The sequence below is a fragment of the Sorex araneus genome, chromosome 10 (assembly GCF_027595985.1).
Source record: "Sorex araneus isolate mSorAra2 chromosome 10, mSorAra2.pri, whole genome shotgun sequence".
NCBI classification, from domain to species: domain Eukaryota; kingdom Metazoa; phylum Chordata; class Mammalia; order Eulipotyphla; family Soricidae; genus Sorex; species Sorex araneus.
This window is the reverse complement of record NC_073311.1, coordinates 22,868,955-22,888,994: the sequence shown is the minus strand read 5'-3', so window position 1 is coordinate 22,888,994 and position 20,040 is coordinate 22,868,955. Positions and strand designations below refer to the sequence as shown.

At 36.4% G+C, this 20,040-nt stretch overlaps 1 protein-coding gene across 1 annotated transcript in view; it reads right to left on the bottom strand.

Moving 5' to 3' along the window:
• PTPRQ (protein tyrosine phosphatase receptor type Q) overlaps positions 1-20,040 on the bottom strand; it is a 213,419-nt gene that overhangs the window by 147,789 nt on the left and 45,590 nt on the right. Inside the window, exons 15-17 of the mRNA XM_055118437.1 lie at positions 15,764-15,946; positions 15,312-15,413; positions 13,029-13,149 (exon numbers count right to left, since the gene is read on the bottom strand). Of these exons, the coding sequence (XP_054974412.1) occupies positions 13,029-13,149; positions 15,312-15,413; positions 15,764-15,946 (406 nt within the window). The remainder of the gene's footprint in view (positions 1-13,028; positions 13,150-15,311; positions 15,414-15,763; positions 15,947-20,040) is intronic.

The following is a 20,040-nucleotide window of genomic DNA, read 5'->3' as shown; positions in this document are numbered from 1 at the left end:
TTTCCTTCTCCGGGATATATTCCCAGCAGTGGTATTGCTGGGTCAAATGGGAGCTCAACCTCTAGTTTTTTGAGAATCGTCCATATTGTTTTCCAAAAGTGCTGAACTAGTCGGCATTCCCACCAGCAGTGTAGAAGGGTCCCTTTCTCCCCACATCCTCTCCAACAGCGGTTGCTTTTGTTCTTTTGGATGTGTGCTAGTCTCTGTGGTGTGAGGTGGTATCTCATGGTTGTTTTGATCTGCATCTCCCTGATGATTAGTGATGTAGAGCACTTTCTCATGTGCCTTTTGGCCATTCGTATCTCTTCCTTGGGAAAGTTTCTGTTCATTTCTTCGCCCCATTTTCTTATGGGGTTGGATATTTTCTTCTTGTAAAGTTCAACCAGTGTCTTATATACCCTTCATATCAACCCCTTATCTGATGGGCATTGGGTGAATATCCTTTCCCACTCTGTAGATTGTCTTTGTATTCTGGTCACTGTATCTTTTGCGGTGCAGAAGCTTTTCAGTTTAATGTAGTCCCATTTGTTTATCTCTGTTTCTATTTGGTTGGTCAGTTGCATGACATCTTTGAAGATACCTTTAGTTTCAATATTGTGAAGGGTTTTGCCGACCTTGTCTTCAATGTACCTTATGGTTTGTGGTCTGATGTTGAGAGCTTTAATCCATTTTGATCTGACTTTTGTGCATGGTGTCAGGTCAAGGTCTAAGCCCATTATTTTGCATGTGGTTGTCCAGTTGAGGCACCACTTATTCTTAAGCACTTTAAAAAAAGTTAACAGTATTATACTTCAATAAATAAACTTCTTTTGCTGTCAAATTATATTTAATAATTTGGTCTGGTGTTAATATGTCATTCCTATTTTCCTAGGCTGATTTTAGTGAATTTCTAGTAATACAGTTTACTCATAGTGACACTTACTTTGGAGCAATTTAAATAAATAAATATATGAATAGTAGTATCTACTATAGAAATTCTGTGGATTTTCTCATATTTAATAAGAAAGAAAACTAAAAATAATAGATTTTTTTTTTGCTTTTTTGGGTCACACCCAGCAATGCTCAGGGGTTACTCCTGGCTTTTCACTCAGGAATCAGTCCTGGCAGTGCTCAGGGGACCATGTGGGATGCTGGGAATCGAACCCGGGTTGGCAGCTTGCAAGATAAAGGCCCTACCCACTGTGCTATTGCTCCAGCCCCCTAAAAATAATAGATTTATAAACACACAAAAGAAAACAGGTAGAGTTCACGTCTCATTACAATGACAATTTTGAAGTGTTTATGGGGCTGGAGAGTTAGTATAGCAGGTAAGGTGCTCACCTTGCACATAGCTTACTGGGTTCTAAATCCCATCACCACATATGGCTCCCCCACCCCCACCAAGAGTGATCCTTAAGTGCAGAGCCAGGAATAAGTCCTGAGCACTAACCAGGTGTGGCCTCAAAACAAACAGAACAAAACACAAAGCTTGAAGTATTTATTTATTTATTTTGCTTTTTGGGTGACACCTAGTGATGCACAGGGGTTACTGCTGGCTCCACTCTCTGGAAATACTCCTGGTGGTGCTCAGGAGACCATATGGGATGCTGGGAATCGAACCTACGTTGGCCATATGCAAGGCAAATGGCCCTACTCACTGTGCTATTGTTCCAGCCCCCAAACTGAAGTATTTAAAGTGTCACTGCAGATTCTGAAGAGAGAGCTCAAGAATGCACAAAGATCCAAGTTCAATGCCACACTAAAAGGTTCCCATCTCATACAGAATTTAGCCCTTGGTGGCCTGCAACACAGCTAGTTCCAGAAGCAGTTTTCCCTGCCGGAGTACTGAGACATCAGGCCCTCACAATATACTCCAACCTCTGAGCATTTCTGAAAAGGAGTCCTACAAAGTAACATAAAGTAGATTCTTTTAAATAATAAAAATAAATTCCCACTCCATAAAGCAACTCAATTTATTATTATTGTGGGAAGAGAAATTTGGGCTCTATGGATGAAGCTCTTTAACCTGATTCTGTGCTCAGGGGTCATTCATGGCTGTCGTAGGAAACAAACAGAGGGTGGCCACATGCAAGACAAGTGTCTTAAACTCTATGCTAACTCTCCAGCCACTCAGATGACTTTTAATTCTCCCCAAGAAAGTGCCAAAACTCCAGGGAAAAAAAATCACATATAAGTGGATAGACATGGAGAGTATCATGCTAAGTGAAGTGAGTCAGAAAGAGAGAGACAGACATAGAATGACTGCACTCATCTGTGGAATATAAAGAAACATAATGGGAGAGTAACACCTAAGGATAGTAGAGATAAGGGCCAGAAGAATTGTTCCACAGCTTGGAAGCTGATCTCATGTGCTGTGGGAAAAGGCAGCTGAGATAGAGAAGGGACCAGTAAGTAAATGATGGTTGGAGTCTTTCTCAGGATAGTAAATACTTGCTGAAAGTAGACTATGGACCAAACATGATGGCCTCTTAGTAACTGCATTACAAACCATAATATCAAGAAGGAGAGAGAAAGAAGGAATGTGCCTGTCACAGAGGAGGAGAGGTAGGGCGGTAGAAGGAGGTGGGTGGCGGGACGGATACTGGGAACACTGGTGATGGAAAATGGACACAGGTGGAGGTATGGGTAACCAAACATCGTATGACCGAAACGTAATCATGCAACTTTGTAAGTCTGTAACTCATGGTGATTCATTAAAATTAATTTTTTTTATTTTTTAAATCTAAAGACCCAGTATGGCCAAACAGTTTAACACTAAAATGATTTTGTTGGGGGCTGGAGCAATAGCACAGTGGATAGGGCATTTGCCTTGCAAGCGGCCAACCTGGGTTCAAATCCCAGCATCCCATATGCAGAGCCAGGAATAACCCCTGTGCATCACCGGGTGTGACCCAAAAAAGAAAAAAAATATGATTTTGTTGTTAGTGCAGCGTTCATAATTTTGAACTGGGAATAGATTAATAGAATATAGACTAAAGAATGAACATATAGTGCATATAGTGCATATAGTGATGCTGAAAAAAGTGAAATTTGGATTTGAAAGCCATGAAATCCATTACTGGGAGTTGGATAAACATTAAATCTAATAAAAGAATAAAATAGTATAATTAAACACTAATTGTAAGAAGATGGACGGTAAGTTGGCTTACTTTGATAATCACATTGCAATCCACAATGCAGAACTACAGGCCAGAAATAAACTGCACACTTGAAATGCTTATAATAATATATATGATGCATCAATATAGAATAATGAGAAGAAATGAACAAATCAATTTCAGAGTATATGAGATTTTAGGTAAAGAACTATAATTAGCATCATAAACATATATATTTACATATCATGCAATCTCTTTTTATTCTTTAGAAATCAAGGCATCCAAGAAATAAATGGATATTTCCCTCTGAATATATAATAACATAATAATACACCCAAATTCTGGAATCATAAAGGGGAAAACATTTGAACATGAATTGAGAAAATATACAAAGATGTATTGTCATTGTATATGTGTAAACAATAGAACAGCTGGTAGGGTGTTCGCCTTGCACATGGACGACCTGGGTTTGATTCCTCCTCCCCTCTCGGAGAGCTCTGCAAGCTACCGAGAGTATCTCGGCCGCAGAGAAGAGCCTGGCAAGCTACCCGTGGTGTATTCGATATGCCAAAAACAGTAACAACAAGTCTCACAATGGAGACGTTACTGATGTCCACTCGAGCAAATCAATGAGCAATGGGATGACAGTGATACAGTGAAACCTCTTCAAACATAATTTTAAAATGTGAAAAATAATTGGAAAACTTCCTATCACAAGAAAACCATGGTATCACTGATGCTAATGGAGACAGGAAGGATGAGCCAAGATGTTCAGCAATCAGAAGCAATTTTGCCAGCCATGATTTTTCAGAAGGAGTCTGAAATATATTCTTTAACTTCACTGAAGCACAGGAGAGGGACTTCAGAGCTCTTAATGCAGTGACTATTCCCCTTAGAGAAAGACAGCTTCTCACAGAGTGGTTAACCAATTCTAGACTCCTGTCATAGGTCACAGGTCATCAGAACAGTACGATATATTTAGATCTCTAGTGCCATGAAATGAATTAGCCTGAATAATCTAGGTCCATTACTTTCTATATTTATTTCCATATATATTTTCTAATGTATCTGCTGCCTTCTATCTCTAATCATCCCTGCAAATTACTGCAGGTACATTTCTACCTACAAAAAGGAAAACCCAAATTATATTTCATAAATATGTAGAATCAAGGGCATTACCTAAAGCATCCTGGTAAAAACAAATTTAGTCTCATGTCAGGGTACTTCAGTTATAAGAACACAGTCTTTTTTTTTTTTTTTGCTTTTTTGATCACACCCAGCAATGCACAGGGGTTACTCCTGGCTCATGCGCTCAGGAATAATTCCTGGCGATGCTCAGAGGACCATATGGGATACTGGAAATTGAATCCAGGTTGGCCATGTGCTAGGCAAACGCCCTACCTGCTGTGCCAGTCCTCTAAGAACACAGTCTTTATGATCTTCCAACTTAATAATTACTTCAACTGTAGCACAGGAGGTAGGGTATTTGTCTTGCATGCAACCAACCTGGGTTCGATTCATCCATCCCTCTCAGAGAGCCCGGCAAGCTACCAAAAATATCTCGCCTGCGTGGCAGAGCCTGGCAAGCTACCCATGGCATATTCAATATGCCAAAAACAGTAACAACAAGTCTCACAATGGAGACATTACTGGTGCCATTCGAGCAAATCGATGAACAACTGGACAACAGTGCTAATGGATATATAAAATTTTTACATCTAACTTTGATTATAAACTCCAGGGATAAAATAGTGCTATTAATTGTCACCTATAAATACGTCTTATCTTTTGTCAGGGGGTGCTCATTTTTCCTGTACAGTTTCCGATTGGGACTGTCTGAGGTATAAATTGCAAGTCCAGCTTCTGGCTTGAGTTCCGAATGTATCCCCAGTGTGTTAGAGATGACTGTCACAGAAGTAAGAATGGAATGGAAAAGAAAAGAGAAGCCCTGCTGTTTCCAGGTCCGACTCATCCCTACTCCTACTTGCTGTTGCCACATAGAATGAAACACCACTGAACTACAGGCCCAGAAAGCCCCAGCTGTCTGCCCTCCAACGCCCCACCTCAGGGGACAGCCCTGCAGCGCACTGGGCTTCCCCAGTGCTGTCTCTTCTTTATCCAGTTATTTCTTTAGATTGTGGTTGATTAATTTTAAATTCCTGCTTTGTTACTATGAATTTGAGAATATTATAACAGTATTATGATGTGTTCTATTACAGTGTTTAATGTCCATGGATAGTATGTGGTTTGGAGATGGGGGATTGATGAAAGGCGGGGGTGCATGCCTTGCATAAGGAGGTCTCAAGTTCAATTCCCAGCACTTCATGGCCTGCCCTTACCTGGCACAGTCAGGTGTGATCCTGGTGGGACTCCAGCATTGGGATCCCGGGCTTCCTGGCAATGCTATGGGATGGATGTAAGTCAAGTTTTACCCCAGCCCCAGGGGTATAAGTTTGGACTTTTTCCCTCATATCATGTTAATTAAATGGATTGATCATATTTATCATTTTATTGTTGCATGCTTCAGAAAAAATATAGCTACTCTGCCATTCTTCCAGAATTAAAATTTGTTTCTCCTTTTTTCTCTTTCTAATTTATTTAGTTATTACTAAGTAATGCAGCAATCCTTCTTATGCAGTTTTCCATAATTTTAATATATATACATATATTACACATATACAACATAATATATTGCAGGTTAAATTCCGAATAGTGTGATCACTGAGTCATAACGTTTGAATTTTTTTTTAGCTATTACTCTTACCAAAGATTTTCTGTGCAGATGATAATTATTATTTAGAGTCATAACATTTGAAATACACATTTTAGCAAACTCAGTAAAGATCTGATCCCAACATTCCATCTCTTCAATGTAACTTACCAACCTACTGTCAGTTCATTCCTGCTGCCTCCGCATCTTCACAAATGACTTCCACTGACACTACATTAGGTGATCTTTTCCATCTTCATTATACATTTTGTGTTAGGAAATAAAACTGGCCTCCATTCTCATTTTTACTTTTGTTAATTATTTCTATTGTTTTGAGGGCTACATCTATAGAGTCACGGTGTGGGGACTATGGTCATTCCATTGTTCAGCGCCAGACAATACCATGATAAAATTCAGGACCTCATACATGCAAGACATTTGCTCTGATCCCTGAGAACATCCCTGGCATCTTTGGTTACTTATCTATATTAAATGTTTGTATTTACAATAGAGTATAAATATTTTTTAAAAACTAGGATGAAAATAAGTAGGCATACTTTTTAGCATACATATCATTTGGAAAGCTTGGTGTTACATGAAAAAATCTATTTATACAGCAACATTGAACAGAGCTTCATTAAAATTGATTAGACATCCTAATACATTACTTAACAGATATTTTAAAATTATTTCAGCTGGGCACATTTTATCTCCAATTAACTTCCAGTTATTATGAGATAATACTTTAATATTTAGTGTATCCCCAGAGAATTTAGCAAACAGTTGTCAGAACAATTCCTAATTATTTTTCACAGTTATTATTAAGGTAAAACATTGAAGAATCAAGATTTTTATGCAAGGAAGAATTTTAGCATCACCTTTACTACACATTCTTACAGCTCTACCACATAAGGTATTCACTTAGAAGTTTTATAAATAAAGAAGACAATCCTTAAATGGGGGTTAAAGTACGTGCAAGTCATATGACTGGGCCCAGTTTAATCCCCAGCACCACGAGGATTCTGGGTACAGACTGGAGGCCCCAGAATACCACCACACTACAGTGCTCCAGGAAATGCCTGGTATCACAGGGCTCAAGCTGTACCAAATCCTTAAATTCAACATTAAATTAAGAACTACTGACAAAAGTCCCTAAACCTCTGAGCACAACTTGTGAACACCCGCCCTCAAAGAAGGGAAACTACTGTTAAATTTTACTGATCAAAGACAAACAAAATTGTTAAACTAATTCAAGTTGAATTCTACTTTCAAGTAAGTAAATTAGCTTTTTATCGGTATATTAGAAAACTATTCCTGTACCCTAATAATTCAAAAAAGAGTAAGTATATAGTGTATATATATATAGTATATAGTATACTAGTATGCCAAAACCAGTAACAATGCTGGGTCTCATTCTCCTGACCCTGAAAGAGCCTCCCTAATTGGAAAGGATGAGTAAAGAGAGCCTTCTAAAATCTCAGGGCTAGGACGAATGGAGATGTTACTGAGAACTCTCGAGAAATTCAACGACCAACCAGATGATGATGATGATGATGATGATGATGATGATGATGATGATGATGATGATGATGATGATGTGTGTGTGTTGTAACAGAAATCTCTTTCCTTGCCGTTTCTGTAGGCATGTAAGGGCTGTTATGATTTGAAAACTCTTAAAGTATGATTGCCACTATAACTGAATAAGAAAATGCTATACTAGCATTTATTACTGTCACAAAGCAAACATGGTTTTATAAGAGGAAACTTCTTTCTGAAATGCAATTGATTTGAACTTCCTTCTAAGATCAAGTCAGTGATGGAGTTATCTTGTGCTCCGAAGGGAAAAAACTACTCGACTAGAAGGGCCTGGACCTTGATAGCATCTCATTGCTCAGGAAAACACACACTTCTGACCTACACAGACTGGAGTAAAGAAGACATGCAGAGGAATCGTGTTTGCCTAAACAGAAAGTAGGTGAAGAAAGACACGCGAAGGCTGGAGACTGAGGTGGGGATAAAAGAGGGAAGGGAAGGTGGTCCAGTCTTCAGGCCTTGAGAGGGGAAGAGTGTCAAAAACATAAAAATAAAAAGTACGGCTATATGCTCGTAATTCTGTTGAGCCTGTGCAGGGGAGCTGGACTGCTCACACAGGCCATGCCTAGGAGGAAGACCCCAAGTTCACAGCACTCTGCTGCTCTCTCCAGTCCTCAGCTCTGCCTCTGCCTTCACGAGGATCCCTGGCAGTGGGGGATACACTAGACCTGAGTTCCAAAAGAAGAGAAACGACAGCTGTGACAGAAGCAGGACCAGTTCCACGCTCCCTGGCCAGCAAGATCTTAATAACTCCTGGATTCCTCTGCCCCTCTGCAGATGAAGCCATGGCAGAGATAAAGTAGGTGTTCCTAAGGACGTTGGAAATGGCCAAATTAATAAAATTAAATCATGTTGAGTACTGTGCCACCTTCTGGAAAAGTAAAAGTCATGCAATTCCCTGATCAGTTAGAATAAAACTATTCACATTAGCTAAAAACTGAAAACAACCCACGTGTCCAAGAGCAGATGGCTGGATAAAGAAACTCGTGTGTTTATATGAAATGGAATAGTATTTGATTATAAGTCAAGGTGACGTCATGTAATTTGCTGCTACAATGATAGAACAGTAGGATACCATGCTGAATGTAGTCAGTCAGGAGAAAGGCAGATCTCTCTCTTATGTGGAGGATTGGAAAAAAAAGAAAGAAGAAGTGGCCAAAGGCAACAGAACCTGATATCTGGTCCATAGAAATGAGCATGGCATGATGGAGAGTTGAAATGGATGACTTAATGGAGCAAGGAAAGTCCAAAATAAAAGGGCTCAGACCTCTACGTAACACCATGCACAAAAGTCAGATCCAAATGGATTAAAGACCTCAACGTCAGACCAGAATTCATAAGGTACATTGGAGAAAAGGTCGACAAAACCTCCCACAATATTGAAGCTAAAGGTATCTTCAAAGATGAAACGAGACTGACCAAGCAAGTGGAAGCAAAGATAAACAAATGGGACTATCTTAAACTAAGAAGCTTCTGCACTTCAAAAGAAACAGTAACCAGGATACAAAGACAGTCTACAAAATGGGAAAGGATATATTCACCCAATACCCTTCTGATAAGGGGTTAATATCAAAGATATAGATATACAAGGCACTGGTTGAACTTTACAGGAAAAAAATCCAATCCCATAAGAAAATGGGCGAAAACGAATAGAAAATTTCTCAAAGAAGAAATTTGAATGGCCAAAAGGCACATGAAAAAATGATCTTCATCACTAATCATCAGGGAGATGCAGACCAAAACAACAAAGAGATATCATCTCACACCACAGAGACTGACATACACCCAAAAGAACAAAAGCAACCTGTGTTGGTGTGGATGTGGGGAGATAGATGAGAATGCCAACTGGTCCGGTCTTTTTGGAAAACAATATGGACATTTCTCAAAAAATTATAAATTGATCTCTCATTTGACCCAGAAATACCACTTCTGTGAATATACCCTGGGGGCCCAAAAACACACAGCAGAAATGTCATTTGCACTCCTATGTTCATAGCAGCACTATTCACTATAACCAGAATCTGGAAACAACCTGAGTGTCCAAGAACAGACAAATGGATAAAGAAACTATGGCTCATCTACACAGTGTAATTCTATGCAGCCGTCAGGAAAACTGGTCATGAAATTTGATGGCAGTTGTAGTGAAATAATATTACCTCCCTAGAGCATATGGACATACAGTCTTGCAAACTGTATAGCCTTTAGTCTCTAGAAACAATGACCCTATTTCTATTTTTCAAGATGAAAACCTGCATTTCCCCAAAGAATCTGCATAAGCAATGCTCCTCCCTCTTGCAGTTCTTCAGGAGTTACGTATTATTCATACAGTAATTCAATGCCACTTCTTCAATGATTTTCTAGAGCAGCTCATCAAAAGCAGATTTCTTTCCCTTGACTTCCTAATTTGTTTATGAATATACAATCTGTTTACCTTTATACATACATTCTTTGAGGTTAGTAGTTTTGTGTATGTCTTGTTCATAGATATATTGGTATTCTATTCATATTATTAAATTAATAACTGAAAACAATTGATACACAATGTAACTACAAGGAAAAATGACCATGCAAGGCAAGTGTCTTACGCACTGCACTATCTTTCCAGCCCAGAATTAGAGTTTTAAGAGCAGTGAGCAAAGAATTTAAATTGATCTTGGTGGGTGAAGTGAATGTTACATGACTGGAATCCCATCAGAAACAACCTTACAACTCTCTATCTCATTGCAATTCAGCACAAATAATTAAAAATATATATGAAAAATATAAAGTGAGCTTTGTAGAAAACACCTTCATTTATTTTTTATTTGCATTTTTTTACCTAGTGAATCACTGTGAGTTACACTAACAGACTTACAAACTTTCATGCTTGCATTTCAGTCATACAATGATCGAGTAACCATCCCTCCACCGGTGCCTGTTTTCCACCACCAATTTTCCCATTATCCCTCCCATCATACCCACCCCAACTCCTCCACCCACCCCGCCTCTGTGGCAGGGCATTCCCTTTTGTTCTTTCTCTCCTTATGAGTGTTGTGGTTTGCAATAGAGGAAATGAGTGGCCATTGTGTTTGATCTACAGTCTACATTCTGGCAAGCATCTCCCAACCTGAGTGGGTCCTCCCCAAAACCTTTACTTGGTGTTCCCTTCTCTATCTGAGCTGTCTTTTACCCCAGCATTTGAGGCCAGCTTCCAAGCCACGGGGCAAACTTTCTGGTCCTCATCTCTACTATTCTTGGGTGTTAGTCTCCTATTCTGTTACTTTATATTCCACAGATGAGTGCAATCTTTCTATGTCCATCCCTTTCTTTCTGAATCAATTCACTTAACATGATACTTTCCATGTTGATCCACTTATATGCAAATTTCATGACTTCATCTTTTCTAATAGCTGCACAGTATTCCATTGTGTAGATGCAAGTTTCTTTAACCAGTCATCTGTTCTTGGGTACTCGGGTTTTTTCCCCAGATTTTGGCTATTGTAGACAGTGCAGCAATGCATACAAGTGCAGATGTCATTTCTACTATACTTTTTTTTTGCCATTTCGGGATATATTCCCAGAAGTGGTATTGCTGGGTCAAATGGGAGCTCAATTTCTAATATTTTGAGAATTTCCCATACTTCTTTCCAAAGGTGCTGAACCAGTCGGCATTCCCATCAGCAGTGAAGGAGAGTCCCTTTTCTCCCCACATCTGCACCATCACTGTTTGCTTTTGTTCTCTTGGATGTGTGCCAGTCTCTGTGGTGTGAGAAGATGTCTAATTGTTGTTTTGTTATGCATCTCCCTGATGATTAGTGGTGAAGAGCATTTTTCATGCATTTCTTCTTTCAGAAAGTTTCTGTTCATTTCACCGCCCCATTTCTGATGGGGTTGGATGTTTTCTTCTTATAGAGTTCAACCAGTGCCTTGTATATCCTTGATATCAGCCCCTTATCAGATGAGTAGCACTGTAGCACTGTTGCACTGTCATTTTGTTGTTCATTGATTTTGTTCATCGATTTTGCTCGAGCAGGCACCAGCAACGTCTCCATTGTGAGACTTGTTGTTACTATTTTTGGCATATCAAATACGCCACGGCCACGTGTTCCTTGCCAGGCTCTGCCATGCGGGTGGGATACTCTTGGTAGCTTGCCGGGAAGGAATCGAACCTGAGTCGGCCATTTGCAAGATCAGTATTGGGTGAATATCCTTTCCCATTCTGGAGAATGTCTTAGTATTTTAGTCCTTGTTTCTTTTGAGGTGCAGAAGCTTCCTAGTTTAAGATAGTCCTATTTATTTATCTCTGTTTCCACTTGCTTGGCCAGTGGTGTGTCATCTTTGAAGGTACCTTTAGCTTCAGTGTTGTGGAGGGTTTTGCCAACTTTGTCTTCAATGTACCTAATAGGTTCTTGTCTGATGTTGAAGTCTTTAATCCATTTTTATTTGACTTTTGTACATAGTTTTAGGTAGAGATTTGAGCCCATTTTGGGGGCATGTAGCTGTCCAGTTTTGCCAGAACCATTTGTTAAAGAGGATTTCCTTGCTCCACTTCACATTTCTTGCTCCCTTATCAAAGATTAGATGATCATATGTTTGAGGGTGTATGTCAGGATATTCCACTCTGTTCCATTGGTCTGCGGCTCTGCCTTTGTTCCAGTACCATGCTGGAAAACATCTTCATTTAGAGAATAAATATAATAAAAACTAGCTTTTCGGGACTAGAACCATAGTACAGTGGAGAGACTGCTTTGCCTTGCATGTAGCTGATCCCAGTTCAATCCCCAGTGTCCCATATAGTTCCCAGAGTATTGAGAGTCATTCCTGAGAGCAGAACCAGGAGTAAACCCTGAACATCACCAAATGTGGCACAAAAACAAAGTAAAACAAAACAAAGAAAATCACTTCTTTAAAACAAGCCTCTCATTTAAATAAGACCTTCCATATCACGCTTATAAATGAAGAAGTTCCATGTTTTCCAAAATACTGTGTAAATCGAATTGTCTGGCTTGAAATACTTAACATCCTTTAGGAAGTGTGTTTCATAGCTGCTTAATTGTGTTATAAATCCTTTTAAAAGTGGGGATTTTTATTTTGGGGTTCTCATTAAGCAGTATAACAGCATTATTTTTAATTAACATGAACGGTGCCTTGGAATTTCATCCTTTTAACAACGGGCACATAAATAAGCTATCATAGTAATGATAATAAGGGGAGAAAAACCCACTACATTTCAATGGAAAGTTAATTGGGAATAGTATATTTTTAATCAATTTGAAATTTTATTTGACTATTGTACTCAAGGAAACTTAAAACACAGTAATACTGAAATATCTATTTTTATAAAACTCAAGAAATGAAAAATGATATGCTTGCTGTTACATGGATGGACTACTTTTAAAAGGAAAATTTTAGTATAATTTGGTAAACATGTAACTTCATTTTAGTTATCGCAATATATTATTTTATTATGCTTGAAAATCTACATCATTTGAAAATATGCATTTATTAATAAAAGCACAGTCACTTGCCTATTAATAATCAGCTTCCTAATGTAGCATCCCTTTCTGAAATGAAAAACTACATTCCTATTATGTTACATATTAATTCTTGTTCTCAGAACTATTTCCAACAAAGAAAAAAAATCTTACCAGACATGAACTGTGTAATAGAGGATAATTCCATTTGGCTCCAAGGGTGGTTGCCATGACAACTTCACCGTGACACCAGACAACTGTTTCACAGAGAAATCTTGGGGGGGCGAGTCAGGAGCTGGAAAGTTAGGGTACAGTATAATGGATCTTATTAAGCACATAGAAGACAAGGTTAAACTGTAAATGCACAAATATTTTATTAAAGACTTGCTGGTAAATGAATCATATATAGAGCTGTTCTCCACGGGCATGGGAAACTGTTTACTTTCAAAATGAGATGATAAAAGAAGATTTTGCATGGTGGTGTGAGAACATCTGTTTTGTGATTCAATGGAAAAAAATATTTCATGAGAAAAAAAGAACAAGGGGTTTGTCACAATGATTCACCTACTGGTCAAACTTCTTGGTAAGTAATCATTCTATTATAAAAATAAATATACAGTAAAAGCAAGTATAATGTACTATAAAATTGCACCTCAAACAACAAAAAGGTGGGACATCTAATACATACTAGAAGTGGGAAACTAATAAGCATAATACTGAGAGAGAAGCTGAAGTGATCTCACAAATAAAAATGGCATTCCTCAATCTCAGAGGCATCATTAGATTGTAAAATAATATCAAAATATCTTCTCTCAGCTTTCTAAATGAATGGTTTACAAAATGCATGGTAGAGTAAAACATGAAGAGTTTAAAATCTTCTTTTAGCTTTGCTATAATAGTGTAAGATATCAAATATTTTATGCAGCATTGAGTAGGACTAAAAAAATACAACAAATTACTTAAGTTTATATTCACTATTAGAACATTTAATGTGATATTTCTCAGTTGATGCATAATAGTATTTTGCAATATTAATATAAAATGTTTGCAAAGAGCCTAAATTACTTATATTTTCATCATTGTGATAGCTAAACATGAAATACAGATAATAGAAATTCTGAAAAAATGCTAGGCTCTTTGAACAATGTCAACTTATGAAAACCAATTTTTTCAATAATACAAAGAAATTGCTACTCAATAATTTTAATTTTTTTATATTCTGAATAACTGCAGTTCATGTGTATATATTTGTTTTCATTATTCTGATAGCAACAATTTCAAAGAAAATGTTTTATGTAAACAAAAGGCTAATAAGATGAATACTAAGAAGAATTGGTGGCAGCTATGCTTATAATTTTGGGGGTTATTTTCACTAGCACTACAATAAAAGTGCTTACAAAATATCACAAAAATTCAGAGTATTTAGAGATGTCTGTTTTGATACTCATTACCTCTAACACAAGTCTCACAATGGAGACATTACTGGTGCCCACTTGAGCAAATTGATGAACAATGGGAGGACAGCACCACAGGCTCCCTCTAATGAGAACAATCATTTCCCCCCCCCAAAAAAAAAGCTGTTATCTTTGCTAACATCTTTGTAAAACCTAACCTTTACTGTTGAAAAAAAAGAATTGTATAAAAGATGTCACTGATTTTAAAAATATATTAAAACAAAAGATATCTATCTTATCATATGTTTTTGTGTTATGGGGCTGTACCCAGCAGTTCTCAGGGGATATTCCCAGCTTTTTGCTTGGGGCAGAGGTAGGAGAGTCCTCTAGAGAGGCCAAAGGTCAGATAGGGGTTGACTGCATGTAAGACAAGCATGTTAGCCCCTGTACTATCTCTCAGCTCTATGACTTGTTTTAAAATGTTTATATGAAATATCAAGTAATTTTGGTTTTTTTATGTCTAATCCTCAGTATATCCTTAGTCATTTTATTTTTCATGTAAAACACTTTACTGTTTAATAAATATAATTAGCACATCTATTAAAACAAAATAATGTAAATATTCCATAGTCTGATAAATTTTAATCATTTTGACTTGTATTCTTAAAAATATTCCAAAAATGAAATAAAATAATGCAAGTAAAGGTATAAACTCTAAAATATAAAATTTGATAAAACAATTATAGTGTGCAAACCTAAATTTGAACATAATTTTAGCCTTAAAAAATCACCATGTGAATATATCACTTGGCAAGGTATCGATAACTTCAGATTTTTTTAAAGTATTTTGTATCAAATTTTATTGGGTATATACATTACCACTTAACTTTGCTAAGTAAGTTTACATGAGGATAGAGAAATCTCTGTTTAATGTTGGAGTGTATCTCACAACAGAAATTCAAGGCAGGGTTTTTTAAAATATAAAATACCTTCATTCTATATTCATGCTTTTTGAATGTGATAGATTCAAAGCATATCAGAACCCACCATGATCAATACTTACCATCTTCTTCAGTCAGTACACTTAAGGGAGCACTTCGAATTCCTTCACCTTGGAGTGTACTGGCAGATACCTCAATCAGATATTGAGTATATTTCTTCAGTTCTACATAGAATAAAAATAGTTGAATATAGAGACATACAAAATATCCTTTTTATAATAGTAAGAAGCAAACTGAGATGTTTATAATCTTCCAAAAATGAAAAAGTGGCTCTTTGGGATAATAGGTTTCTACTATAAAGAAAAAATGATATAAAATAATTTGGGTACAAGATTGAATGATGTGGAGTGTTCCTTTATATGACTTGTAAAAACCTATTTAAGCAAAATATCAGAATTTCTATACCCTATATAAAATAAAATGTCCTTCCCTTATACATATGTACATAGAGATACAATAGGCTTACATTTTGTTTACATAAAATAAATATTATCAGAGTTAGATTTAATTTTACCTTTAATACTCTGGGTCAAAGAGGTTGTATTTATAGTTCTTTCTTCATTTCCATTACTTCTCTTGAGATAAATTGTATATTTTTGTATGATTCCATTGGGACTCCTCGGGGGAAGGAATGATAGCTCAATCTCTCCAGAAGAAATATTTTTGTAAGTAATATTTTCTGGTGCACTATCAGGCACTGGAAACAAACAAAAGTATAAGTGCATAAACAATTCCATCCTAATTTTATTCTGCAGAAGCTTCTCCCAAGCACACAAGAATGTGTATGCTTGAACATTCTTTAGAGTATAATTCTGATAAATATCTTAAATGAAGAAAGATGTACATAAAGTTTAGCACTTAAAACTGCAAAGAAAAAAATCATCTCAATAGAAGATTCATACTATGATTCTGTTGCATAATGCTTATCTGATGGTATTTTTATTTAAATGCTTCAGATTATATTAAACTGTCCTGTACTAAAGAAATGCAAATGAGAAAGAAAAAGAAGACTGGCAGAGACTTAAAATCTAATTGTGTGTGCCAGGGATAGAGACCAGTGGTGGAGCATGTGCTCTGTCTGTCTGCATGAGATCATAAGTTTTTGTTTTCAAGATCTAGGACAAGAAAAATTTTCTAGATATAAGGTTTCATATTACAATACAAAAACAATCTCTTATGTATAAAGAATATAGTGCAATAAAACAGCAATTTTCTGCCTACGAATGCTCTTTCTGTATTGAGTGTAATGTTCATAAAATTGTTCTTCATAGATATTTAAACATGAGAACTAAATGTAGGATCCCAAGCTGGCAGAATATTAGAACATATACTTGAAAATAAATGACTATTTTAATTTAACTTATTAAATCAAATTATTAAAACAGCATAAAATTAAAACAACATTTTAAGGCATTGCAGCGCTAACAGAAGAGTTAGGTATCTATATAAGTCAAAAGTTAAAACAAAACAAAACAAATAAGAACAATTAAACTTTAAAAAGTGAAAACAAGAATCCTGTGATGAAAGATGGCACTAAAATCACCTTTTCATTTCAAGATACAGGTAGTTCTACTGAGTTTAGTGTCTCTAAAAACACGTATATAGATTTCCAGAGATAATCTTGGATTAGTAAAAGAATAATGAATATCCCTTCATAAAATGTTGGAACCCCACCTTACAAAATATGGCATTATAATTGGAGAGAGCTAGGGGAAACCTTGAATTCTTTGCAGTGTCATAGAATAGAGTAGGAATAGAAACTCACTGTCTGGCACGTGTACAACAGGAATGAAGAGTAAACTCACTATATGAAAGAGGGCAGAAAAAAACCTTGTTTTTCCTCACCATGTTTATGGATGAAGAGCTTAAAGTTTTGAAGGCTATTCACATGAGCCTATGTGGCCCAAATTCTTACCCAAAACATGAGTAAACTTAGAGAATTTAAGTTAAAGTAAATCGGCGATGCGGAATTGCTATTATTATTCAAAAATACTTGCAGAAGCAAACATAAATCCTCTCTGAAGAAACTTACCTTCAACTCAGGCCACATAGATTTCCCACAGATAAAGTTTCAAGGAATATGAGCTCACTGATAAAAATCACTAAACACACAAGCAAGCCAGGCACCAAAAGCCAGCAGAGAAAAAGGGGGAACACACATACAGATGCGTGTGTGCGCGTGCACGCACACACACACACACACACACACACACGCACAAATGAAGACTTAAAAAGACTAAGTATTGTAATATCAAAGGTTAAAAATATAAATGTTAACTATTTCAAGAAATTAAATATATTTGAATATGTGAGCAGAGAACTTCTTAGGTAATAATGAAAATAACCAAGCATATTTGAAATAGAATAATATAGGACTTTTAGAAGAGAAAAAGAAAAATAACTGAAATGTCAATTCTCTTACTACATGAAAGAAAAGATTCAAGATATAAAGTTCATTAAAAGGGTGATAATAGTAAATAACAGGAAATTAGTTCTGAAATGGAAAATATAGAAAATATAAAATGGCAGCAAAGCATTCAAGGATATGCTAAATGAGGTCTAAGTTAATAAAGAGAACAAGAAAGAACTATAAAGGGATAAAGACTAAGATTATTTTTCAAAATTGGTCCAGAGTGATAGTACAAGTTTGGGCCTTTGCCTTGCACGTGGCCGACCCAGGTTCAATCCCCAGCATCCCATATAGTTCACCGAGCACCACCAGCAGTAATTCCTGAAGGCAGAGCCAAGAGTAACCCCTGAATATCAACAGGTTTGACCCCAAAAGAAAAAATATCCAAAATTGTTGATCAAATAATTACAATAAAGTCCTGGAAAAAGTATTTTGAAATCATATTCAGACAAAGAGAGGTCATCTGCACAGAAAATAGAATTAGGCTGAAAATGTATATCAATAGAAAAAGAACTAGAATTCTACACCCAGAAAATATTAAGAAAAAAAACATACAAGGCAATCAAAATTATTGCAATCAATAAAATTGTAACCAATATACTTTTAGCAGGAAATAATTGCTAAATATGAAAGACTATAAGCACAAACATAATAGTTTAAATCTGATTGCTTTAGTAACCTAACAATAATAGTTATGAGGGAATTAAATAATATGAAAATATCACCCTCCTAGAATAACGTTTAAAAGAAAACATTGATCCTTTTAAATTAGTATTCAATTACAATGGGAATAAAAATTCCTACTAACATATTTAGCAAAGGAAATTTCAGTATGTGTGCTGCCAAAGTGAGAACAGCAAAGGAAAATTCAGAAGACTTGCAAGTAGAGGTATAGTATCCCCCCCCAAATTTATTTTCTGCCATTGTTTTGAATCTAATATTTAGTGGGTAAAACTGGCATAAGGTTTTTGATATTCCTAAAACCTTAGGAAATATTAAAATTCAGTATATTATTTGAAATAGCAATACAACAATATATCCTATTATCTCCTTCCTAACACCAAAATTTTTCCTAATATCTCACAAAGCTAATCCACACACTCTAATTGTCTTGTGACTTTAAATGAAAACTTGTACATGCTGAGATTACTGTATCTTTCCTCTCCCAGGAAAGATAACTTCACCCATAATTATAATTCCTTCCATAATCATAATTATAGAAGAAATTCAGATCATAAGTATGAAATAAATAAATTATTGTTATTTATTCCATAATTCTAACTTCAGAATTGTGACTATGAAGAAATAATTTCAAAATATTAATTAAATTACAAAATGATTTCTTTTTTATCTCATTTTAACCACTAGTTCTCATCATAAGATCATTACCAGTTAACTGTATTTTACTCTCTTTAGCAACCACTGCTTATTTTCAGCATATTTACCATTATTGGACAATGCAAGATTCATTGGTATGTTTTTCATGATAGTGTTCGTCACTTCCCTCATGTCCTCTTTCTGCTTATTCAGATCCAATTCCAAGTCTATTACTATCCCCCATCTCCAGAAATCTCCATCAGCTACTTTATCCAAATGGGGTTAAGCTAAATTCAGTTCTGATTTCAAGTCTATAATATAATGGTGAAAAACGTCTGAACAAAATACTACTGCTCAGTTACTGTAGCACAGCGCTGCACTGTCCTCCCATTTGCTCGAGCGGGCACCAGTAATGTCTCCATTGTGAGACTTGTTGTTACTGTTTTTGGCATGTCAAACACACCACGGGTAGCTTGCCAGGCTCTGCTGTGCAGGCGGGATACTCTCAATGGCTCTCCAGGCTCTCCAAGAGGAACTGAGGAATCCAACCCAGGTCGGCAGCTTGTAAGGCAAACGCCCTACCTGCTGTGCTATTGCTCTAGCCCTCTCACTTACTAGACTTGGTAAATTCATAACCTGAAATCTCAAATAAGTCATTTTTACTCTTTTAAGGTGATATGTTTTACTTTCAAAGACTTCAACCTCACACTGCTAAATGTTTTAGTCAACTTCTCTCTATAAATGTACAACACTCTTCTTTACTATTCAAGATGTTTACCTCACTTTTTATTTCATTGACAAAGCAAACATTCAGAAAAGAGCTACATTATCTTCTAACACTAACTTTTCTTTACCATATTTTGCCTCCTTCCAATTTTTCTGTGTCTGTATTGGATTTGATTCCACCTACCTAGACTAAAAGACTTTGGGCTTTAAGTTTTTCTCCTTTCTGCTGTCGCCATACTTCTTCTATCATACTGAATCATGTAGTGAATCATGAGGACACAAACACACTGTAGTTATCCATGACAATAAGAATTCTTGTTTCTACTCATCCAACTTGA